Below are 26,059 nucleotides of genomic sequence, written 5' to 3' on the forward strand. Positions count from 1 at the left end.
ACAGAAGCCTGAAATTATTCTACCTTTTGACTTTTCTAAAGTTAAAGTCAACCCTCTCACACCGATGACGTGGATGTAGGTGCACCATGAAAACTTTGCTCAGGCTATAATTAACTTGGAGCCTTTCACTTGAGAAGCGTTAATGACACGTCACACTAACCACATCTACACAACAAAGTGGGCAAAGATACTCCAGTCACATTAAAGCAAAATCAGACACTGCACTAAAAAAGAGAAGTTCTCTGTCTCTCTCTCTCTCTCTCTCTCTCTCTCTCTCACACACACACACACACACACACACACACACACACACACACACACACACACACACACACACACACACACACACACACACACACACACACACACACACACACACACACACACTAACAAAAAACCCCAACAACAAACAATATAATCGCACGGTAATGAATTTGACCCTACAAAAGTAATGAAAGAGCAAACGTCATTTATTGTTTGATACAGAAAAATTAAAATCGGCAGAATGTGAAATGTGAATAAACTGTATTAAATTCGCTGCTGCCAATTTATTACAACTATAACAACAATATAAGATGGTTCAGAAACCATCCTGGTGTATTAAAGAGGTTGTGTGAGATGGGTTAAAGTTCAGCTGAGGCAGCTGCTCAGAGCAACTTTCATTACTAACAAGCTTTCATACACAAAAGGATTTCAGGAAGACAAAGTGTGATGCAGTTTCTTTTAAAAGTAAAATGCACAAGTAAAAAAGGAAACATGATAAATCAAATCTCGAAAACAACCAACATTGATCATTTGTTTGCTTAGTGCAACATCAAAAATTTGATTCTCTATCTATATTTGAAAAACTAGAAAATCAAAGAATAATTTTAAAGTCGCTGCACATCATAACTATTTTACATTTAACCACATTTGGAAAGTTTGGTAAAATGTCTCAGATACAATTCAATTAAATGTATTTGCAAAATCACCATTGAAATGATCCCAGTACACATTACAATTACAGTGAAAAAAATAAAAGACAATCAGAGTAAAATATCAATATATAGGTAAATGGAATCACATGATGAGAAGCAATTTTATGAAGTTTTCTATGTTCACTTAATACATTAAAAAGCAGATAAATAATAAAGTACAACTACAAATCTGTTGCCTTGTAGAACAAATAAAACGGCTACAGATTTCTATTTGACACAAAAACACAAAGCTAATTTGATTTTACATAATATATGTATTTATTAACATTATAGCTTTTTTTTCCCCCAACACAAAATAAGACAAAATATTGCCCCATTAGTAAGCCTCTAAATTTGAGAATTTCATTGTGATTGGACTTTAAAACCTGTCAGAGTGACATGCAGTATTTTTTTTTTTATTCTATCTGACAGCAACACAATTAACTTTGAAAGTGAAATTGCAAATATATCAAAATGTTGTTTTGATTCCTCATTCAGCCTCATTCATGACAGAAAAGACGAGCTGCATTAAAAAGTCTTGGCGGACCAAATTATTATTGACTGAGAGAAACACTGAGTGATGTTGGGAAGCAAAACAACTCGACTCAAGCAACAGAGAAAAACTGCACCTGCACATCAGCTTCTCTACATGTTTAATCCAATTTCTCTATGGCAGAATATACTGAGCACCCAAAGAGCCTGTTAATGAGTACTGTAAAGTACATAAAACCTGTCCTCACTTCTAAAAAAAATAAATAAATCTGAACATGTTGCGTGACCATGCTAGCTAATTAGTATTTACTCTGAAACATAAAATCTAAATCCAGCCTGGGAGACATACAAGGCATCAACCACAGAAGTCAGCCAGCTGCAGACTGACCAGTGGCATCCAAACAGTCTCTTCTTATGCACTGTAAATATGCAGCATACCAATCAAACCACTTCATGCACAGAGTGCCCTATAAAGCCCAATAACACTGAACCTTAAAGATTCAATTAGTTTTGCTCAGTCAAAGAAATTCTCTTAAAAACCTTAAAAATCCCAACATGGCAAAAATTAGAGTGAAATTTTCAAAGTCAAAACATTAAGAAAAAAAACAACCAGTGAACAAAACCCAAATGTAGGACTTCAAGGAAGTAAGTCATCTTGTTAATCTAATGCTCTACAATTCAACATCACACACACACACACACACACACACACACACACACACACACACACACACACACACACACACACACACACACACACACACACACACACACACACACACACACACACACACACACACACACACACACACACACACACACACACACACACACAGGGGTTGTGTGCATGCCTCCTACCTCGTGGCCGTCCACTGCTACTGAGTGTGTGATCTGATGGACTTGTTTAGAGTCTGGTTAGACTGGAGCAGCCGGGCAGGTGAGAGCGCTGCGTGGTGTGGCTAACCACCGGGCCAGCCAGGACTCCTGGATCAGGGAGAGCTGCGTGCCCAGATGCTCTGCACCAAAGACCAGCTGTGAGGTTTGTGGCTGAAAACCCATCCACAGTTTGGCTCTCAGGAGCAGAGCCAAGAGGGAAGAGGGAGAGAAGGAAAACAAAAGCTGCAGAGTTTTGGTATTTTAGGGTTAATCTTTTCCAGGTGCTGCTATGAAGCAGTAGATAACTTTGATAATATAAGTATGAATCTAATGACACTTAAACCGCTTCAGATTCAGCTATCATGTTCAAGAAAGACATGATTATTTCCTGTTTGTAGATTTAATGGTTCGAAGCATGGAGTGGATTTTAGGACCAATTTCTAAAACACAAACAAAGGAATATTATGCCTCATGCTTGTGTAGATTAAGTTCTGTTGCTTTTGAATGCACAGCAATCAGCTGTTTGTATATTCCACTGTCAAATGAAGAAACACATTTTCTACAGACTGCACCTTTAAAGTCCCACTCCTTCTAAAATATATCCCAGTCGCCAGCGAAAAAACACAAAATGTAACCTATTTCATATGAGCTGACAGTATTACATGGCTGAACAGTAAATTGTGGAAAAGCATTGTGACAAAAAGATGTTTAATTGCCAAAAACAATAGAATCCATGACAGAACTGCTTGTTAGGTTGTTATAGTGACTGTAAAGTGATTTATACGGATTGATGCTTCATTTGCTGGTGAGTAGTGGGCACGCTCCCCCTCAGCCACCACCATCCTCCTGTCTTTCACTTTCTGTATATAAAGATGGTGAGTTACAAACTCTACTAATCCAGTATGGTTTCACCCTCCATGGCCACACATGGGCCTGTGGTCTGCCACCCGCCCAGAGGCTTTTTGGCTGTCTTGTTATTCCCCCCCCCTCCCGCCTCCTCAAACCTCGACCTCGTGAATGAGTTTACCCTTGTTCCACTAGAAGAGGCAAAGATAAGGTATCTGCGCCTCCATGGCAACGCAGGGCCAAGCCGGGTATTGTGTGCATGCATATGCACGCACACAGACACACACATGCATATTCACATGCAGAGCTCCACTTTTTACAACCTGAGCAGGGCTGTGGACTGGGGGGGGTGGGGGTGGGGGGGTGGTGGTGGTGGTGGTGGTGGGGGGGGGGTGGTGGGGGGTTGGTGGCGGTGAGCTTGGGGCTGACACATTTCTGCTAACAATCACATCACACACAGGGACCCACATTCCAACTTCCTGATCGACCCCCTCACACACACACACACACACACACACACACACACACACACACACACACACACACACACACACACACACACACACACACACACACACACACACACACACACACACCCCGCAGCAGTCGTCCTCCTCCCCCCACAGGGAAACGGTGCAGCCGTGTGGAGGACTGTACTCGGAGATTATAGAAACACAGAATTTCTCATAAAATTGTTTACAGAAAGAGATTTTAACTTTACAGCGGAAAAAAATATCGTTTAATCTTTTTCATTAATCAAAGAGCGAGTGATTGACCACCAGACCTCACTTTGAAATCTTGTAGAATAAAGTCATTAAATTAAAACTATTCAAACATCTGGATCTAGTTCATCTTGACATTATGGCCCGTCAGTTAAGTGAAGCTTGTGGGACTGTTATGCTGCATGTGTTGTACTCTGCTGCCCTCTAGTGACCGATCACCAGTGTCAGTGTCCCTTTACGAGACACTCAAAGAGGTCAATGTAAAACTGAGATTAGAAAACAACCAAAAAAACCAACTAATTTGCTGTTGAATACACGGTATTCAAAGTTGACTTTATATTGTACACTTTTATTTTAGCAGCAGTTGCTTAGTGCTGATATGTTATCGAGTGTCAGGACCAACACTGCCACACATTTTACAGATAATTAAAACAATACATACAAAATACAGCAGAAAACCATATGACCACATCTGATTTATCTTTTGTAATTCTTTATATATTTAAACATCTTTGTATTTTAAACTGATGAGAAAAAAAACTGAAAAAAAAGAAGCAAAATTTAAAATGATATGACTATTTAGGGTAGTGACTGTAATAGTGATATGTTAAGTCTAATATAGATTTAAGGATATTTATAATGACAGGGTTTTCTGTAGTTTATTACCACAAAAATAAAAGAGGAATATAGTGTATGTGGTGTCTCCTATATTGTATTTGTGGGATGATTAGTTAAGTGTTCTCAGCAGTACTTTTGATTGGATTACAGATTAATACGGTACCTTTTAAAAATGTTTCGTGGTTTTATATGAATTTGTTCATCTGATGCGGCTGCAGCTCTATTACAGAAAAACAATATTAGAGAAAACAAATATTGACGCACATTGTACTCAAACAGAGATGCTGACATTACTGCCAGCGCAGACACACACACACACACACACACACACACACACACACACACACACACACACACACACACACACACACACACACACACACACACACACACACACACACACACACACACACACACACACACACAGGCGCCCAGCCACCTACAAAGCTGAGGCAACGAGCATGCGAATCATGTGGTGTGGTCTGCTCCGTTCACAGACCCCCGGGGGCCTGCAGGCCATCATGTCTCACTTCACACAGGTCAAAGCAGCTTCAACTCTGACATGTTCCAATGCACAAATTATGACTCTGTCAAATCCAGAAATTATGAATTAGGTATTTCCTTTGCGTCATTCCGACGCGTTGGAATGTTCAGGAATGGCCTCGAATCCTGGGAAGTTATTTTCTAGCTCACTAAAGGGATGAAACATAGAGCGGGTATAAGTCAAGCACTGATAAAGAACAAATGCCGAGACGTATTAACAGAACATCTATCTTTAGGCTCCTTTACCAGACCGCGGACCAAATCTAGGTTTATGAAATACAGAACGATATCGGAAAATGTTCAAAATGTACATTTTGTGAACAGGAAGAAAAAACTTTAACCTGTCTGAATTTTTAAACAAGCATGACATTTAAAAAAAATAAATAAAAAATAAATTTGATTTGATTTGTCAAGGTTTAATCTGAGATAACTGTCAACACACTCAGCAATGTGCTCCACAGTTTTGCGGTATTAAGATTTGTTTGTGGTATTACACTGGAAAGTCAGTTTGAAGAAAAATATTGGACAAAGCAAGAAATTAAAAACAGAAATACACTGAACCTTAAAGACAGATGGTACGTGATCGTAGTGGGTTCAAGAAACAAAGGGAAGGGATTCATATTCATATATATCTATATATATATATATATATATCTTACTTGAAGTAACATTTGAGGAAATGTTGCAGCAGAGTTTTAAAGGATCCACTGATCACTTTCAGTTTCTGGAGAGCACTGGACCAAGGGGGTGAAGGAAGTCACCTTTCTATCCAAAGGTTGGCGGTAATGTGATTAAAAGCTGTTTCCGACTGCCAATAAACAACAATAGAAGAATTACAATTAAAATCCAACAAAGATTGAGGATCACAGCTTTCCAAAATCATTTCCTGCCTTCAGTAGATTCCTGTAATACCTGAAATATTCTGTAAAATAAGTAAGATGCATTTCTACACACACGCATGAAAGCACTATTCGATGATGTGATTATATTCATTTGAACATTTTCAATCAAGTCTTCCTCTCCAAACTTCACTGAGTATATTTTGATTTGTTTTATTTCGGTGTTCTTGGGGAACATTCTGAAGGTCGGGAGAGAAAGAGGCGGGTTTGCTGTCTTTTAAGAAGATGTTGAGCCTTTGCACTGATATTTTGTTGACTGAAATATTTTGATATTTTTGGGTTTAGGAACAGATGTATATCTTTCGTCTTATATTCCATACATATGAAGTGATGTTTGCTGTTGAGGAGGAGCTACGTGATCCGTTAATTGCTGACAAACACAAGCTGGAGTTGTTTTCACCCGTAGAAAGCAAAAACTTGAAAGAGGCATAAAAAGAGCAGACTTGTCCTTCTCATTTCTTCTTTTGGAAGACTTTTGTTTCCTCTTATTTCAATTTTATACAGTAATAGATGCTGCATTGTCTTAGGTTTGTTTATTCACATTTTCACGTTATTGTGGTGAAATGGCCAAAAAAACAGGCATTGGAAATCTCTACATGATCTCAAGACAATACATGAATCCAAGATGTCTTTTTTCTTCATTCAAACTATATTCCTTTGTGCATTTTGTGCAAGACCAAAAGAAAAGCACCACAAAGAGAATTCTTCTTCTGCAAAATATCTGCAGCTAATTGTTCTTCTTGGTAAACTCAGGTTTTCAGCTGTGTGAATGGTTACCACGGCAACAGCTGTAATGTCTGCGCACTGCCCCGTCTCCGCTCTGTTGTCGTACGATGTGACGGCCTGGAGGAGCTGAACACTGCGCCGCCACTCAGCCTTTCTGTCCCCTGATGGTTTGGGTTCAGCTTTTCCCCCATAAAACATCTTCATAAGCGAGATGTCTGTGAAACTGTTGACACCTTGTTATGTTTGGACGGGACATCGTACTGGACCTAGCACTGAGCTTAAACAGGTTTTTACCAACTCTACACAACACGGTTTGTCTGTTTGATGTTGGACTCTATAAATACCTTTGTTCGGTCCTTTTCTGTTGCGGTCAGCTGCTCGGCCTTATAAATGAACACCTGTTCAAGGAGACAGCGGGAGCAAATGTTGTGTTGTTGTTTAAGACGTATCTCTGCTTGTGTTGTTTGGAAAAACCGCAGGGGAAGAACACGTCGCTCCATTTATCCTTCTTCTCTTCAGAGTTTCTAATGATTGCCACACAACCACAAAGCAGAATATTTACACCCGCATGCTGAACACGTGTCCGTCTTCCTTTCATTACCTGCTGCTCCTCTCCTCCTCCAGACATACTGGATCTTTGATAATCCGTCTGACTGCAGCCGAAGGGCTCATTTTACCCTCAAAACATCTCGCTCGTATCCAGATGTTGCTCTGCTGCTCTGCGGTGGCTGTAGGGATGTTTTTAGGTTGTTTGTCTGTCCGTCCGTCCACGTACGTCAGTCTCATTCTTGTGAAGGTAATATCTAAGAAACGCTTTGAAGGAATCAGTTTTAAAACCATCTGATTCTGTTTTTATTGTCCGACTTTTATTTAAATGTGTAGCTGTCACAGAAACTTGTAATTTGTTGTTTTATTTTGGGGGAATCCACCGTGGCGCGACGGTTTCCTGTAGTTTTTACCAGAAGACGGAGAGCTGAATGATTTGATAGTTTTTGTAAAAAAGAAGAGGATTGCAACATGAAAAGCTCTGTGATGAAAACACAATGCTTCTTAATTTAAGGTGATTATAAATGAATAAAAACACAATTGTGAAGCTATTATCATTTTCCATTTCTGCCCCTAAACCACAACTGAACGTTTAAAAACTGACATCCGAGGTCATTGTGACCGCTGCTTGTTACAAGTCCAGATTTATTGTTAAGTGACGTCTCGTCCTGTTTCTCTGACATTAGGAGAGTTCTTATTTTAACCTAACCAGTTGTTTTTGTTACTAAACTTAACCAAACTTGAATGCACCATTAAAAGGTCAGTTATGTTTATTTCAACAGTGATTTTTTTTTTTACAGTGCTGGTCTCTTTCTATGGAATCGATCAGAGGGACAGAAGACCCGTATGGTTGTTGAGGTTGGAGGACATGTTGTAAGCTTGTGATCAGTATGTGATGTGTTTAATTCAGAGAGCCACAGCGAGTAGTGACGGGCGTTTCTGCTTTTCTTCAGCGTGCGTGCTCTTAATTGGCGGCTGCTTTTTGTCGTGTTTGCATTCATCACTCATCCAAGTTACATAAATCAGCAATATTTCCCTGTGATGTGGGTTTCAGTACTAAACCCTGCAGCCATTGCAGACAGTCCTCCCAGAGCATGAGGCAACAGTGATTTAAACTTCATCACTTCATTTTAAAGCACCACAGAAATCCAGACCAGACAATACAACATGCTCTGCAGACCATAAGTATTCGGACAGTTACACTTTTTGGGGGGTTTTGTTTTTGTTTTTCAGGCTTTACATTTGAATACATTCAATGTGAAATAAAGACATTGCATTAAAGTGCCGAGTCTGAGTTTTCATGAGAGAAGATTTACGTCAATACTGAAAGAACTGTGTGAGAGATAAAAGTCGTCTTATACAAAGCGCCCCAAATTGCAAGTTAATGGTAGTTCATTTTACAAAATCAACAGTTGGTTTCATTCTAAAAAAAAAGAAGGTGAAAACGACAAAATAACAAATGTCTTAAAACCGCAAAAAGCAATTTGCATGGTGAAGAAAAACCTTCGATGACTGTACGAAAAGTCAAGAATTTTCTCCAGGATGCAGATGCGTATGTTTTCATGTCGATAATCAAGAGATGATGTCACGAGGATAACCTCGAAGGTTTCATCTCTAAACCGCTCGGCAACCTCAAAAACAGAAAAAAACAGGTTTCCATTTGCAAACGGTCCAAAAAGAGTTTTGAACCAAAGTTCTGTTTACTGATTAAAAAAATAATGTCATCAGTCAGCAGGACATCGATCCCGAACATACAAACAAAGCAACTGAAGACGTTTTCAGAGACGAGAGGTGGAATATTCAGTCTCATGATCTGAGTCCAGCTGAGCTTCCTTCCACTGGATGAACAGAAGAACTAAAGGTGGTAGCAGTGAGAGCAGCACCAGGAAAGATACTGGGTGTCTGATGATGTGGGTTGAAGACCTCAGACCTTCATTTTCCTGAAAAGGATATTATTAATACCAGATATGCTGATTTTTGTCATTAGTATCCATCCAACTACATCTGACCCCTAAACTTCGGCCTCTACGTATCACAGCGACTTCACTACCTGAACAGTTCTTTCTTTATTCCTGTGATGTTCCTCTACTCAAATTCAAGCCTCCATTATTTTATTTCAAACTGAATTTGCTGAAACAAAGAGCCTCAAGAACAGAAAAATGTGTAACTCTCCAAATATACTGTATATCTGTTGCTAATTTATCCATCCAGCAGTAACACAGAAACATTATCGTTATATTGGAGGTGAAGGTTCAATATTTGGTCTGTTTTCAGTCTGGACCCCCTCCTCAGATGAATATGATCAATAGGAGTGAGTATATTGATTGTAGCTGTTATTAATCTCGATGACTTCCTCTGATGTGGTCTGTTATGGTTCTGCTCTTTCCACTCTCCACCCAGGAGCTGATGGGATTTCTAAATTGTGCCGTGTTATTGCATCAGGATGATTTATTTCAGTGGGATGTTCAACGACCTCTTTGTGATCATGCCTGACTTGGATTTTGTCCTTCATGGTTGAGGAGCCGGTGGTTGCGTGCGATAATGGAGTGTAACTACGTCCACTCACTCAAGTACTTGAGGACAGTTTTGAGGTATTTTATTTTCACACCATTTTATACTTTTACCCCACTGAAGAGGGAAATATTGTATTTTTCAGTCCACTGCATTTAATTCTTACTTTACAAAGTAATATTGTGCATATTGTAATATTGCAATATGGCGCACCTGTTGTGTTTAATTGATTAATCATAATCATAAATAATAACAACGACAACAGTAAAAAGCTGCTTCCACATCATTACATCCTGGTTTATCTCTTTAGTGCAGTAAAGGAGTGGAAGCTCCACCTGTGATCAGTTACAAGTCTTCCTTTTTCATAATCGATGCTGCTGCTTTCAGAGGATGTGCACGTCTCCTACATCATAACCTTCTTGCTGTTGATAGATGAGTGTGTATGAAGCAACCAGAAATCTCAGATCAAACGGAGAACCTGGAAGCATGATATCAATTTTCCAAAGATGGAGTGACTGTGCTGTGAACAGAGCTGCTGTCATAAACCCACCTAGTCAATACAAAGGAAGTGCATGTGTGTGTGTTGATGTGGGTGGCTTGTTGCGTAGCTCATTAGCAGGTCATCACGTACACATGTATTTGCGTAATTTGTGCATTTACTAGTGAGCGGTGACGTGCACCATATAAGCTCTGAATCCACTCGCATGTTTACTGGTGTGTGTGTGTGTGTCTGTGTTTGTGGCGAGCCCTCTTTCTAATCTGCCAGCCCGTGGTTGTGTATGAAGTGCTGCTGACGGTGGAGACTATTAGGCCCGTGAAGGGAGAGTTGGCTGTCTTCTCCTGTTCCCCACAGCTCATTTAAACTTCCATCTGATGGTGGAGATTAAACGTCTTCTCTTCGGTGGAGGGATTCTGCGGCTAGACTTGGCCTTCTATTTAAGAAAGTTGAACGAGTGAAAAGCATGTAAAGAACCCATTTAGTGGGAGACAACGTCGCAGCGGTGGGCTCGCATGTGCAAACAATGCATCATGCCTCACGCGACATACAGTACCACACGTGGCCGGTTTTTCCGATCCATCTGGCATTGTACTCTCCGGGTTTGCAGATGTCAGGTATACCGACTGTACTGTTGAAAAAGTTACATTTATTATAATATTGATCAGGAGAATCTAGCCTCCTTCATAATGATATCATTTCTGAAACCTTTTTGTAAATCTATGATCCTCTAATGATTCAAATTGTGTTATTATTGTGGAGTTTAATGGAAAGCTTGTGGAAAGGTGTTCTTTATATGGTGTCTGGGTCATCTGGACGTTTTTGGGGTGATTTTGAAGGTTTACTATAAAAGTTACTGAAGGATAAATCCTTTTACAATCAAAAAAATATGTCGGAAGCCATGAAGCTGAGTTTTGTTCATATTATATTAGTGCATTACTTTATATGCATGTTTTATATATTGACGTTAGGCGTGTGTGTATCCTGCTGTTTTTGCTTTTAAAACCATTATAACTTGCAGAAATACAATGAACATTTCAAAAAAACTCAACAGTTAGTGAGTGATGGGTCGTTTATTTCAATGTGAATTCCAAAGAACCGCGACCAGTGATTTTTTTTTTTTTCAGGTTTTTATTGTTTTATTGTACAACGTATGGATTTGGCACTTTGATGCTGTTCAAGAAACACTTCAAGTATCAAGAATGACTCCAATACTGAACAATAATTATTTCAGAGAGGAGTGAAGTGAATCTCTGTAAGAGTGCTGCACAGAATGGAAATCTTAAAGTTGAATGTATTTATTGCAGATTTATGGACAAACTACAGACAAATAGTTTGTCATCTTTTGGAGGAATAATGAGCTGCTGTCACCTGGGACATTAAAGTTTTACTCACTACATACTGTAATATAATGTGGACAAATTCACCCGTAGATTCTTGTACTACCACGTCTTTGAACAAGCCGTAACAGCTCAACAGCTGCAGGGCAGCATATTATCACGGAGTAGAGTTGAAGGCTGACAGCAACAGAAATGGAGAATTTCATTGACTGACAAGCAGGCATGACGGTGAGCTGCAAACGTCTTCAGAAAGACGTAACTTTATCCTGAAAGGAGATATTTTGAGCTGCACCTTCTCACAACACCGAAGTCAGATGTACTCCTCGCTGGCTTTTTCCTTTAAAACAAACAACCGCAGGTAGAAATCCTGCTTTTATTCTACAACTTCTGTGGGATCCTCCAGCTTCCGTATATTTGATGTTTTCTTTAGTCCTGGCACACACTACCGTTTCCTTTTTGCGACACGCACCAACTTGCATAACCAGGTAATGAACATTCTGAATATTTTATACTTCTCAGTTATATTAGATGTCATCGTTTTGGAAAAGGCACATTTAAAAATAAACTTTGCATGTATTATTGATCATGTCCACAGATTTAATCGCAGGTCGTACACATTAAATGATTGAATTTCTCCTAAATTTTCACAAATAGTATTTTTATACTACGTACTGAAACTTTGAATTAAAATGAGGGACAATATTAATTATAATACTAACAACAATAATGTTACTGCAGAATAACTTATGACATTGAGTGTAAAATCTCTTTTTAAATAACAGATTAACTGTTGGCAAATGTAAATTTTAAGACGATTGTGATTTTAACAATTCAATAAAAAAGGATAAAAATGAAGTACTAAAGCTCTGACGCATTATTAGAAAAACAAATGCACAGTTCAAAGAGTATTTGATAAAAATAAAAAAAAACAACCTACCATAAATCATAACAACAAATGAAGAGTTCTCTAAACTCATTATTCAATTTGCCAAAATCTGACTACCCTGAAAATACAGCAACAACAACCTCCTCACACAAGACGTCTTTCTCTGCACTGGGAGTCGCACCATGAGTTTACACATGCAGTCAGTGTTGGGACACAAAATTGAAAATAAAAATGATGTGATTTATGTCCTTTTAAGGGACTCTGACAGGAAAAGATTTCTGCCGCCCAGCCCCCCCCCCCCCACCCCCTCTCTCTGAATATGAACCCTCCCAACACCAAGCTCCCATTAAGATCTGCAACCAGACCTTCTAGGCTTAAACCATGGTTAATAATCTTAGTTTATTTGATTTAAAATAACTTTATTTGGATATTATGCTCCACTTTAGGGCAACACTAACTTTTTAAAAAGGTTTCTACTGAAAAACAAAATCCTGTCTTCAGAAACACTCGTTCTGAAAAAACTATTAAAAATGAAAAAGGTCACAAAGTTTGCAACACTTGTCTGCAGGTAATATTTCCAACTTTTCGTTCATCATAACTGCTTTCTTTCTTTTTTAAGAATATTTGTTGTCTTTGTTGGACAGCTGCAGTAGAAATAGGCCGTGGAAAGACAGCAGGGGAGTGACAGGAGTCAAACTGGGGACTCGGCTGCTGCTGAGGGTATTTTGGCTTTGTGGTATAAATCCAAGCACTTGGCCATGGAGGCAGCCATTCATTGATTTTTCCACTTTCTTTGCGTCCATTTTTTAAGCAGTTATATTAGATGGCCCTGCTGCTGATGGTTGACTAATTATAGAATGAAAGGCTCTCTGCCTCCATATTCTCACACAGCAAATGAACCAACAGAACATGAATAATAAATAGATAAATACAGACTCTGGTGTAAAATCTGCCCTCCATCAGTGAAATGTTTTGCAAACTTGATGAGATAGCTGTTTGACAAGAAAAGACGACAACGTCACAGGAACCGGAGATCATTAAGAGTTAGTAACTGCATGTTGAGACCACACTATCACTGCATTTGCAGCGTTAGTTACCTGATGTACGTGAGAGGAAAACAGCTTCACTTCACCTCCTTCAGTCGAACTTTGCTGCAGATTTTGCAAAACTTTTAGGACACACCAGTTCAGATTTTTTTGTCCAGCAAACTAGAAATGTAGTAACATTGTTTGGACACTAGAGGGCACTGCCACCTTAAAGAAAGACAAACTGCTGAGGCTGTTTCACATTCAACACAGGCAATGCAGGTGAGGTGTTTGGAGGAAACATGGTGTTTGGAGGAAACATGGTGTTTGGAGGAAACATGGTGTTTGGAGGAAACATGGTGTCTGCAGTCACTAATGGAGACGGAAAACAGTAATTCAATCATTGCTTTTATGTTTAAAATGTTCATTCAGACAAACAAACCACTCCTATAATATCTATATGTAAATACATTAAATTTAACAAAGTAATTATAAAGTCTACAGTAAATAAATAGCGACTTTTAATGTGAAATGTTCTCCTTCATACTGCAAAAACACACTTTCACTGTTTGTGAAAACATCAGAAATGTTCATGTAGCACCTGCTCATAGTTCACCAGGGGATTTTTTTTTTTTTTTTAAATGACCACCACCACTATTAGAAATATTCAGTGGAATTAGAGGAGTTAAAATTAAAAAAAAATTGTGGGATTGTGATGCCCGTTTTTCAAAATTCAGTTCTTATGTATTGTATTTAACAATCCTCATCATCATAAATGCATGTGAGGGTGCGTGTGAAAGAGCAGGAACCTGTTTTCAGCATAACAAATGCACCTTTCATGTTGACTGGCAATCCAATTATATTGAGAATATTAAATCACTAATAATTAAGTAATATGACCTGTGGGATTCTTACGAGGACTGGCAGCACTTCAGAATATTCTACTAATAAATTCAAAACTTCAACTGTCATCCAACAATGGGAATGTTAAAAGCTCAGCTCGATCGTAGCACTTGAAAAAAAGCCGCCTCAGCTGTAATTTACATTTCAGTGGTTCTTGGTTGTGTCGTTTTTTCAACAACTGTTGGTGTAAGTTTAAAACTTAAAACCCTTCTGTGTGTGTAAATGTTTCATCAAACCTCTGTGGTACAAATTCATAGTACTGAATATTACAAATTACATCAATAATTTTATGTAAGTGGTGAAATTTACTGCAAATAGAGTATCAAATATAAAACCAGACTCTTATTTCAAGCTAGTTTATGGGGTTTTGATAAAAAATGAAAAAGGGAAATGAGGAATTGAAAGTGTTGTGTTTTCACAGACATCGTGTTGCAGTCTGCTACAGACTTGAGATAACTTAAATAGTCTCCTGGCTAAATTCAGCCGGCCACAGGTTGTATTGATTTAAAAAAAAAAAAAAAAAAAAGAAGAAAAAAAAAGATTGTAAGTATTATTTTAGGTTTTAAAAAGTTTGCAATGCTGATTTTCTGTTTTGGGTTTAAAAAAAGAAGCTAAGCTGCTTTAAAATGTGACTTTGACCTTTGCATTAGAGTGTTTATTTATTGCGTGCATTTCATAGATTTAACTCGAGATATCACATTTTTATATTCAGATCTCAGATTAGTGTTTTTGGTGACTAAGATAAGATAAAAGATTTAAACGGGTGAAATTTAATTATGCCAAACAACCTCTGAAGTGTATATTTCATACATATACCAATTTAGCACTTTTTAAATAAGAGTTAATCTGATAACAAATATTGTGCTTTTTAATGGGGTGATTTTACTTCAGCAACGGCAGGCTGATGTTGAAAAGAGAAACAGGAGCAGTGGTGTATTTTAAGGTCATTCACGATTTGCTGCCACTAGATGGCGCAGCTGACCCGTGACATATATTTGAGTAAAAAGCAACCTGTTCGATAGGAAGGTCAACCCAACATTAAACATCGAGCCTCCTGAGTAAAGACCAGAGCAGGAAACAGCCTCCGACCGTCACTACCTTGTCATAAATAGAGACTGTATGCTTGGCTCAGTGTGAACGTGTCATATTTTATTTCATGTGACTGGTTTGTGGAGAATGATCTCAAAATTGTGAAGCAACAAATGTGCAATATCACATTGATAAAAAATGAAAAAGGGAAACAAAGAATTGAAAGTGTTGTTTTCACATACTGTGATGTGAAAATGGTAATATTCAAAACCTCAGAAAGGACAACCACAGATGAACCGCACGGTCCAAACTGTCCATTATGCAATCTGAAGACATAATAAAGACATCTGATATCACATTTGTTACATAATCAAAAACTGCATCAAATTTGCATACAAGCAAACAGTAAAACTTTGGCAAATCTCCCCATTGATGTGCACAAACACTCCTCCTACCCTCATAATTTATGTTGTCAGCAACGGCAGAATTCAGAGATCATGTTGAAACAGATTCTTCTATCAATAACCTAATGAGCAAGACCTTCAAATGTACTCTATTTAAAGTGTATGCTATTTCATTAGAATATCATAACAAGCATGTCTGCACACGGGAAAAAAAAACAACAGGCTTTGGCAATGAGTCAGAGCTGCTGATATCTAGCCACGTTTAATCCTTAATAATGTATTGTTTCTTCTTCTTTGTCCTCTTAAATATGGATCTGGTGTCATAATTCATGCAGTAATATGTGGCTAAAGGCTGATAACCAGCCAGACTATTTCTTTTGTTTACATGAATGTTTTTGTTGTATGTAACAGGCTCATTACGCAAATCTGTATTCGCTATTAGTGATCGAATTTACAGTAGCTGTGTGACCAAGTCAAACAATCTCGCCCAGGACTTCTGGTCCGTCGTGCCTTGCGCTGCGTCGCCGCTTGGGGGCGTCGTACCTCGCTGCGATTACAGACGCATTGTCGCCTTCCGTGCAATAAAATGGAAGATATGCCGAAGGAAGGCGCCAGGTGAGCAATAAGACAGACCAATTCAGACAGTTTGTATTATGTTTGCACCTATTCACTAGCGTCAGGCCCGCTACACATTAACCAGACAACATACAAATAAAGATATGCAGCTGATAAAGTCCTGACTGGAGGTGCAGTAGAAGATAATCAGAGGATGTCACGGTCTTTTTGACTGTCTGAAAGTCACACCTCCAGCAGGCTGAACGTGCTGCCTCGTACAGTGCTGCTAAATTCACCTGGCTCTTCTGCTGCTGTCATTTTTCTGCAAAACCTCTGAAATGTTTTAGGGAATCAGTCGAGCTGTAACTTTTGGGTGGAAATTCTTTTTCAATGGGACACAAAATTCCACTTCCAAAAAACAGCCTATTTTCCAGATGGCCTCATATATAACTTCCACATATATGTTTTAGGATTATTTCCCCCCCCCCCATCTTCCCAGTTCCTTTATCAACCTTATCTCCGTTTATGTTGAACCTGGTAACTGAGAGCAATAAGAAGCTCCGTCAGCGCGCGGCCTCCTGTTCAGGTAGAAATCTCAGGTATGATCTCTGGAATTTGAAGGGTTTTTGGAGTCTTCGCCCTCATTTATCTTAATTGGACTCTTTGAACACAGATAGACGGTTATCTCCACGTGGGTTTACTGAAGTGGACAAAGACAGATCCCTCTCTTCCCCCACAGCAGCACGGACACGGTGGCAGCAGCAGCTTTTACTGGTCTTGTAATGCCGCCATGTAAAAGGCCTGCAGGCGGATTTACATTTATACATTTATTCTGGTCTATTAGATCAAACGAGGGACAAGCAGTAGGAAATGGCATTTCAATATTTTATTGAAACTTTCAAGAACACGATGTCGATGTTGTAAACTAGACATAACTCCAATACAACATAACCCACGGACAACTTAAGAAACACAAAAAGAAACCTTCATATTCTCCATTATGCGGCACTTTTACGAGTCGGTTCGCAAAGTATTTTCATAGCAGAAAAAAAATTCCACTTATTGTCACACTTCAACGACTTCTTTTACTGTTCTCAAAAAAAAAGGTGGAAAAATAAGATATTTTTCAAGCCATTGGTGCAGTGCGTTGTCGCTTTTCATTCGTTTTAAACAGTAGCACTTCACACACGGGGACAACAAGTGAAAATACAATGGCACATGAGTGAGAATAACTAGCTCAGTGGATATTTGGGAAGGGATAAAAGTCCACATTTTAAAAGGAGGGTATAAATGCAGATGGCAACAAAAGGATAATAGCCCACAAACTATCTTTACACAGGTATATCGACAATAAATTAAGAACAGATCCCTAGAAACAAACTACTCCGTTGTATTTACACGCAATAACAATATGAAATAATTACATAAATATTTTATATATCCATATTTACACCGATGATCGATACTACCTTTCGTTTTTTTTTTTTAAATTTTTTTGTTTTTATATTTACTTTAAATTTCTGCTTCCCTTTGCCTGTTTTGGGTTAAATTCCGCATGCTTGGGTCGTAGTTGTGTCCCGGAGCACCAGCCATTCCTGGCTTCAAAAAAGGCGTGAAGATGAAACCATTTTGTTTTTGAAAATTCATAATTATAAGGAAAATGAAAGGGTGGGTGCTAATTCTATTCAAAACGGAATATTTTTTCATACGTTTCGTTTCACTTTTTTGTGTTAAAATAACATTCGATTTGGTTTTAGAGGGCATGCAACGTTTGTTCAATCAATCAATGAATAGTCTACAACAAAATACAGCAGTCTTTAAAAAGGTAGGTCAACGGTAGTGAATTCAAAGAAATCAAATCAATTCAGAGTGCATATTAAAACACATTTGTCCTCGTGTACAATAACGTTAGGAGACAGGACACAGCAGCAACTTCTCCTAAATCTGTAAGTCACACCCATGCCAACGTTTCAGTTTCAATACTTGTACGGTATTCAAATGACAGGATAAAAGTGTTGTTTAATTTAAAAAAATAAAAATAAAAAAAAAAGAGAGAAAGAAATATACGTGTATTAAACAAAGTGCATTTCAGAAACTAAAAAGTCCAACAGTTCAGGTTTTTAGTTGTTGTTTTCCTTTTCAAACCTACATGAATCTACGAGTGTCCTCCTGCTGTAAATGTCTCTTCATTACCGTCAACACTTTTCACCTTTCATAACAACAACGAAACGAGAATCAGGTGGTGTGTTTAAAAAAAAAAAGAAAGAAAGAAAAGAAAAGCGTCCTAGGGGGATCCGCTCCGTGGCCTGTCCGGGTTTGAGTCGAGTCCACTGACCAGGCGCTGGATGCTCTGCAGCTCGTTGGCGGCGTCCTTCTCCGTGCAAGTTTTTGGGGACATGGAGACCGACCCGGAGGATATTGTGGACGAGTGACTGGTCACCTCCGATGTGGAATCCAGGGTGACGGCAGACACGGGGCTGGACGGGACAATCCCGTCTCCTTTCAGGTCGACCCCGCTGCTGGCCATGGAGGGCATGGCGGTGGTGAGCAGAGTGCTGTCCGGTACCGTCATGGGGAGGGAGTAGGGGCTGTACCTGAGTCGGGGGCGCACTGCGTTCAGGAAGGGGTGCCGGTGCACCGAGGAAGAGGCAGCAGACGAGGCTGCCGCGGCCGCTGCCATGTACGTGTACGGATAAGGGAACAAACTGCCAAACGGAGACATGGCGATGCCCTGCGGGTAAACGGAGAAACTCAGTGAGCCACAAGGATGGTAACAGAGACACGTCTGTCTTCCACAATAACACAATATGTGCCGAGCAAAAATGAAAAATCACCGAGAAATGCATGACGGTAAAGAGTTTATTAGACAGCTGCATCTGTAGCCTAAGTTGTGGATTAAAGTCGAGCAACAAATGCGTGAAAACGATCATTTAACGTGAACTGCTTTGGACTTTTACTTTGTCCTGAAGCGAAGATCCAATTTACAAGATTCGTTTTAATTTAGCTCCCGTGCTTCCGCAGACTTTTCACAAAGATCTGACAAAATATTCTGCAGGAAAGATTTAACACGCTCCTCCATGTAAACACTTCTGTGCATGTTCAATAATTTGTAACGCAAATATGAATTCCTGTTTTCTGATGCTGCCATCAAACAAGAGAAATACCAGCTGTGAAACATTTGTTTTGACAACAAGAGGAAAAGTGACAATTTACGATCTATTCTCTGAACCAATGGTGCATTTTAATGCTCTAAAATCCAGACTTCAAAGATTACCCAACACATTTAGCAAGGTGGTCTCTGACTCTTAAAATCCGGTTTTCTTACGGAATGATAATTGTGCTAATGTTCACAACAGTAATTCCAAGAGAAAGTTTATAAAACGTGTTCTCTAATAGTCAAATGTACTTTAAGTTGCGTAACTTTACTCTAAATTGCAGCCTAATTATAAATAAAAGAAAAATATACAAACGTGCGCGAAAACTATACAGCACACCCTTTACTCAGTTGCATCTAAAGCGCGCACACACATGAACGTTCAAACATTTAAGGTATCTGGGTATCTGACATGAACACAGAGCCTCCAACGCCTCCTGCTCTGCCCAGCCCAACATGTGCTTTACGCGAAGCTGCGAGGAGGCCAAAGAAAACAGGTTTTTACCTGCGATGCCAAGACATGTTGCTGCAGATGAAAGGGCAGACCTGGCGCGCCCGTCAAGCTTTGCGAAGGTGATGCCATGCTCGCCGTGTCCATGGTGCTCACCCCTCCTGAGGACACGGCTGCTAATAGTGGTCCCATGCCCGCGGCCATGTTTGAGAACGCACCTCCCATGTTGAACTGACTGGGGTGCAAGAGAAACGGATGCGCACTCCCCAGGTGGTTGAAAAACTGTTGTCCTGTTAGGCCTGTTGGAAATCCAAAACTATGCAGGTGGTTGTGGCCTATGTGTGCGCTCTCAGTCTGAACAGTCAAAGGCATGAAACTGTCCTTGCTTATTGACCTACATTCGTCCGTTTTGGGCTGCTCCACGCTCGGGCTCTTGTGGTCTTCTCCAGATCGGGTGGTACTGGAGATGACAGTGACGGGGCTCTGTCGTGAGTCTGCCTGGCTTTTCTCAGTCCTGGGGCCGCTGTCGCGGCTCCTGCTGGTCGAGTCGCTGTTACTAAAGAGATGCCCCTTAGCTGGGCTCGCCTCGTGATCCTTCCCATCATCTGTGGTGGTGGAAATCTTGCTGGAGTCCGGACCGTCTTTATTGTGTCCATCTTTGCTCTCATCGTCGCTGTCCTCGTCGCTGTCGCAGAAATCTGTTAAAGTAGGAGGAGTAGAATATCAGTTGTCTTTCTGCACTTTGGTGAATTCTGAAAACTCCCATTATGTGCATGCTGCAGTTTGTCCTCAGAGGTGGAATAGAAAATAAGCGTGTAGGACGATTATTGCACAACATATTGGTGACTAAAATGCACTAATATTTATATTTATTTCCCAATAATATTTCAGTGCCTATAAGCTAGTGCCTGCCACATGGTTTCAGTTTTTAAATGTGTTTTAATGTATTTTTGCAGATTACTCCAAAACACTTGTAGCTTCCTCTGAGCAGATGACTGAAATATTCTTTTTTTTTTTCCTGATATATTGTTAATCTCAATTCAACAGTCAATGCAGAGGCCAGAACTATTCATTTCCCTTGTGTGACTGTGCTGTATACAAATGATCAGCTACTCATTTACGGAGACTTACATTTAGGAAGTTGACTCTTATTCTTCGCATCAAACCTTGTGAAAATATTGGTATATATTCATAAATATGACCCTAGTGGTAGTCATTTTTGACCTTGGGATCTCTTAGCCTACCTTTCAGGTGTGGGGGCCCCACTGTAGACACGGCAGGGGAGGAGGCCTGGCCGAAGCACTTAAAAGAAGCCTGTTCTCCGGAGGAGTCGTCTGAAGCTCCGTTTTCCTTTTTCTGCTGCTCCTCGTATGAACGCATGGACTGCAGAGCCAGCTGTTTCCTGTGCACAAGTGCTCAGGTTATTATAGGTGGTAGTCACAGCTCTGGGGTCACAAACAACATCAGCAGCACGGTGAATGACGTGGGAGCTTACTGACCATTTCTTCTTTGTTTGCGGCATGCTTTAGGATGTTAATCATGTTAACCTATTGTATATTAAGATGTTCGATCACACGTGCCAGACTCCCTGCTGGTTCATGTGGAAACTTGGTTTAATCCAGCGAGATCCCTGTTTGTCTGCTTGTAAACTTGAAGACATCCTCAATAGTTTTTTGCTGCGCACGTTTCCCCTCTTGTCTTACCTCTTTTCCCGCCTCCCATTGCCGGTGTCACGGAATCCTTTGGCAAATGGATTATGGTCGATTTTCAACTGGGTTATCTGAAATAGTTCAAACTGTGCGTAAATATTAGCAAGTCAAATGAAACTCTGTCAGCTAAAGCGCCGAAGCCGAGGCTCTTTTGTGCAAGTTAACAATACAGGAGGAATAATGTCCCGAAGCTGTACAGTATCATATTTGTGGTATTTATAGATACAACACACATCGAGCAAAACACGAAGGCACGCAAACGCGTACAGAAAACGCACTCGTCTTCTTATCGGCACGGTTTTTCTTTCTTTCTTTTTTCCCCGCCAGAGTGAAATATGCTACTTTGTTTGAAACTTTTGAAAAACTTGACTTCTCCTCCATCTCCGGCTGTGTTCCCACGTGGGAGAGGAGAAGTGGTGCCATCGTTTTTCAACGATTTCAAAGAGCAGCTGGGATGATTTTCATGATTTTTTTTTGCCTCTCAGAGTAAAACGCAAACACGCTGCTCAGCCTGACAAAATGCCCCTCCTTCCTTCTCTTTCTCCGTTTAACCTGCGTTGCCCCTCTTCTTTTTCTCATTTCTCAACCCCCATCCCTTTTAGTTTTACACACACACACACACACACACACACACACACACACACACACACACACACACACACACACACACACACACACACACACGCACGCACGCACGCACGCACGCACGCACGCACGCACGCACACACACACACACACACGCGCGCGCGCGCGCGCAGAAAGAGAGAGTCTGGGTCTGTGCCAAATCCTTTCCACGTGATTAAATAAAAAGACGATAACCTGTGTAACATTCCTCAGAATTATTACTTTCATACAGGCTGGTGAATGTGGCACTTACCCGCAACGTCCCCCCCCCCACCCCCCCATGATACCCCACTCTCACAGCCTCAAACAAATATGACGTCTTTCATATTTTATGACAACAAAATGGTGCAGAGCATGAAAGATGTCTGACAGCGCGCACACACACACACACACACACACACACACACACACACACACACACACACACACACACACACACACACACACACACACACACACACACACACCAGCTATTTATATCTGTTTTTAAAGAATATTCAGAAGGCTACATAACGTCAGGCCTCTGAGCAATAATTGAGCTTACCTTGTCATTTTGATAAGCAGTCACGGCAATGAAATCCGTTTCAGGGAAAACATAAGTCCTGAAGGTACTGTACGGGAGTTTGAGAATATCGTTGGCCCTCACAATGTGAAACCGAGGCTGATATTTGTGCATCGAGTTAAGAATGGTCTGCAACACACACAGTCACAAAGATTATTGGAAGATTAAAATATAGAGATTTGTGCACCAGAATATATCCTAACATTCAACAAAAGTTAAATTTAAGTTGAAATTAGAGGTGATTTTACTGAAAATAGATCCAATAATGTCTGTTTGTAGAGGTATTGGCTTAAGTGTCAAGCCTACTAATTAAAATAGTATAGGATTATAAAAAAAAAAGATTATCGCGGCATAATCCTTTTTTTTTTTTAATTTTTTTTTTTTTTATAATCATGTACTATCTCTTTCAGCTTTTCCTCCAACAAACAAACAAAAACAAATCTAATTGGACTTCCTGTAGTTAAATAAAATACATACAAAATTATGAAATGCAAATCATTGTGTGTGTGTACTAAAACTGTAATTTGATAAATAGGAAAATTGACATACATTAGTTGAACTTACAAATCCATGCTTGTCGGAGATGTTATTTGTCAGCTTGAGTTTGTGAAAATTGACGACTTTTGACATCCACTGTTCGCCAGTAGCCGGACTGTCCGGGTGAATGTACATCCTCTTTGGCATTTCGGGGTCGGCCTTTCCTGCCACCATCCAGCGGGAGTTATGAAATTTGTACCTGCAGTCGTCGGCTGCAACTATATCCATCAAGAGTATATACTTGGCCTTCTTGTCCAGACCAGTGCACCTCACTTTGAACGGAGGGAACATCCGCCTGTTCAGAGGAAACAAACCATGAGTAATCACGTAGTGGCAAATACAAGTTTGGGTAAAACATCCAACTATAGAAAAAACCAAAAAGGTCATATTGGTAGATAGACACGTATCGCCTTTTCTTTTCATTTTAAGAAGTGTGTTATATCGGTATGACAAGTTATGTGACGTAGCCACCAGCCTGTTATTAATTCATCTGTTTAATGTCTGTAAACCGAAAACGTGTGCAACTAAATCTCCAAATAAATCTGTTCCTTCTCTACTAAGTCCCAGATTTGTCCATAAAACGGTATGTAAATGAATGTTGTCTTGATTTCTAAAGTAGTGAAAGGCCTGCACAGCAGCCATCTTTGCATATCACTGAGACGATGACGAAAATAATTTAGTCAGAGCTCAACGCACTCAAAGTTGACATTTTAATAATACGTCAACTAACGTTTAAAAAAAAAAGGAGGAAATTTGGGAAATGATTTCATACCAAAACGTGTTTGTAGAACCTTGAAGTTAAAATGACGCTTTAATATTAAGAATAGAGCAGCTGCATAATCCCTTTTATTTGATTGCATTTCTCATTATGGCTTGTTTGTAAACTTCAACACGGAGCTCTGACTTTGCAGAATCTTTTTCTAAAAAGCTAAAAAAAATATATATCTGGGTCATACTTTTATTTTATAGTGAAAACATATCGTGCAATAAAGGTTATTTTGCATGACAATTGTGGGACAGTTATGGTGTAACCCAAATTCAATTATTACAAGTTAGACTTGTAGTAAGGCTGCATGAAATAATTATAGAGAAGTCTCTCAATCCAAGCAGCATATATAATAATAATAATAATAATAATAATAATAATGATAATAAACAAATTCTTCGGTCATGAGCTACCGATATGAAAAACAGGCATCTGCACGTCAAATTTGGTATTTTTGGGATATTCACCTTCCGGATTTTGTGATCACCATCTCGGTGCCTCTCTTGTGGAAGAGTTCCCAAAGCTCTTTGGCTTCCAGGTGGACTTTTGGGTCGTCCTCTACCTCCTCCTCAGGCTCCAGAGTCTTCAGAGGCCTGAGGTGGGCGGCCGCAGCCTGGTGCCCGAGCGAGGAGAAGTGCAGGCCGGTCTCCGCGGCTCCCATCAGCTGGTCCATGATCGGCTTTCCGAGGGCGCCCGGCAGCGAGAGGGAGCCGCCGTGAGGGAGAGCCAGGGCCGGGAAGAAAGGAGGCTGGTGACCCAGCATTGCACTCATGGCAAATTCCGGACCCCGGTGAGGTATAAACGGATGATATGCCATACTTGATCCTTGTATGACTGGATCTCTCATCAGGAAGTTCATCCAAGAGCAGGCAACAAATGTATACGGCTGCTTGAATAGAGGACAATGTTTCTGACAATAGTGGAGCCGACGTACGAGAGAGGCAAATGAAGACCAAATAAAAAGAGAACAAATAAATGTGCAGTTGGAAAGCTTTGGAAATTCCTCCTCGGCAGAAACAAGCATCCACCAAATTCTCACAAGTTGCCGGGAAATCGTTTCAGTCCTCTGCTGAATTTTGATCAAAAGTCTGGGAAGTGAAATGTAAAAATGTTCTCCATTAATCTTCAAGAGTGCTGCGAGACCGATTTTCTTCGGAGGCTGACGCGCACCGGACACCTCTCTGTGCCTCGCTGACTTTCGGACATTAGGCGAATTAAACCAACTGGGGTGAGTCACTTAATTGACTGCAGTGCATTCTTTCTCTTCTGCTGCTGTTTACAATATCGGCATTCCTGTTAAAATGGGTTCCTTCTTATTGGCTTCAGTCCTGCAGCGAGGGCGACGTGTTGAAATATTTCGATAGCGCCGAATAATCCCTCTGCCTTTACTTGCTCCGGACATGCACCCTCACACGCACACACACACTTTATCCCTCCTCTCTCTTTCACGCACACACACATTTCAGGGAAAGACGTGTGCAGAGAAAGGAGTCCGCTGACGGCCAGAGAGAGAGAGAGAGGTGGTAAGGTCCCAGCTCCGTGATTTTCCTATCGCCTCTGTGGGCCATAGGGCTTCATACTGTATGGATGTGTTGCATGTTACGAGGAGCAGCGCTCCGTTTGATTGGCTCTTTGACGCTTTCGGACCAATTGTGTGGCTGCGTAGGCGTGGTTTTAACAGGTCGGGTGGAGGGGACAGACTTCAGACTTATAAAAAGGTGTTTGGAAACTCAAAAGGGCTTTGCCGTGAAACAGCACCCTGCCTCAGTCAGTGTTGTGTGAATATGTCAACATCGTTATAGAGGTTGCGCTCTCGGTCGGCGTGTGAGCTCCAGCGAAGGGGAGCGAGCAGACGAGCCAAGCCGGGGAACCGGCTCGCTCTG

The 26,059-nt window shown here is 40.3% G+C and overlaps 1 protein-coding gene across 2 annotated transcripts; it reads right to left on the reverse strand.

Annotated features, from left to right (window-relative positions):
- Positions 1-17,244: 17,244 nt before the first annotated feature.
- On the reverse strand, positions 17,245-25,710 carry tbx3a (T-box transcription factor 3a). Of its 2 annotated transcripts, none has more exons than XM_069713791.1 (7): positions 24,644-25,710; positions 23,438-23,705; positions 22,856-23,002; positions 21,682-21,758; positions 21,223-21,380; positions 20,033-20,676; positions 17,245-19,104 (listed from the first exon to the last, which is right to left on the reverse strand). In XM_069713791.1, exons 1-7 carry the CDS (start codon positions 25,198-25,200, stop codon positions 18,658-18,660), a joined length of 2,298 nt encoding a protein of 765 aa, XP_069569892.1. In that variant the 5' UTR covers positions 25,201-25,710; the 3' UTR covers positions 17,245-18,657. The 2 variants fall into 2 exon arrangements, with proteins under 2 accessions (XP_069569892.1, XP_069569891.1); XM_069713790.1 differs by having other exon boundaries at positions 23,423-23,705.
- Positions 25,711-26,059: the final 349 nt, after the last annotated feature.

This window comes from Brachyistius frenatus, unplaced genomic scaffold, assembly GCF_029030835.1.
Source record: "Brachyistius frenatus isolate BFR_SWC_R1_liver_20210118 unplaced genomic scaffold, ASM2903083v1 Contig_122, whole genome shotgun sequence".
Lineage (NCBI taxonomy): Eukaryota > Metazoa > Chordata > Actinopteri > Embiotocidae > Brachyistius > Brachyistius frenatus.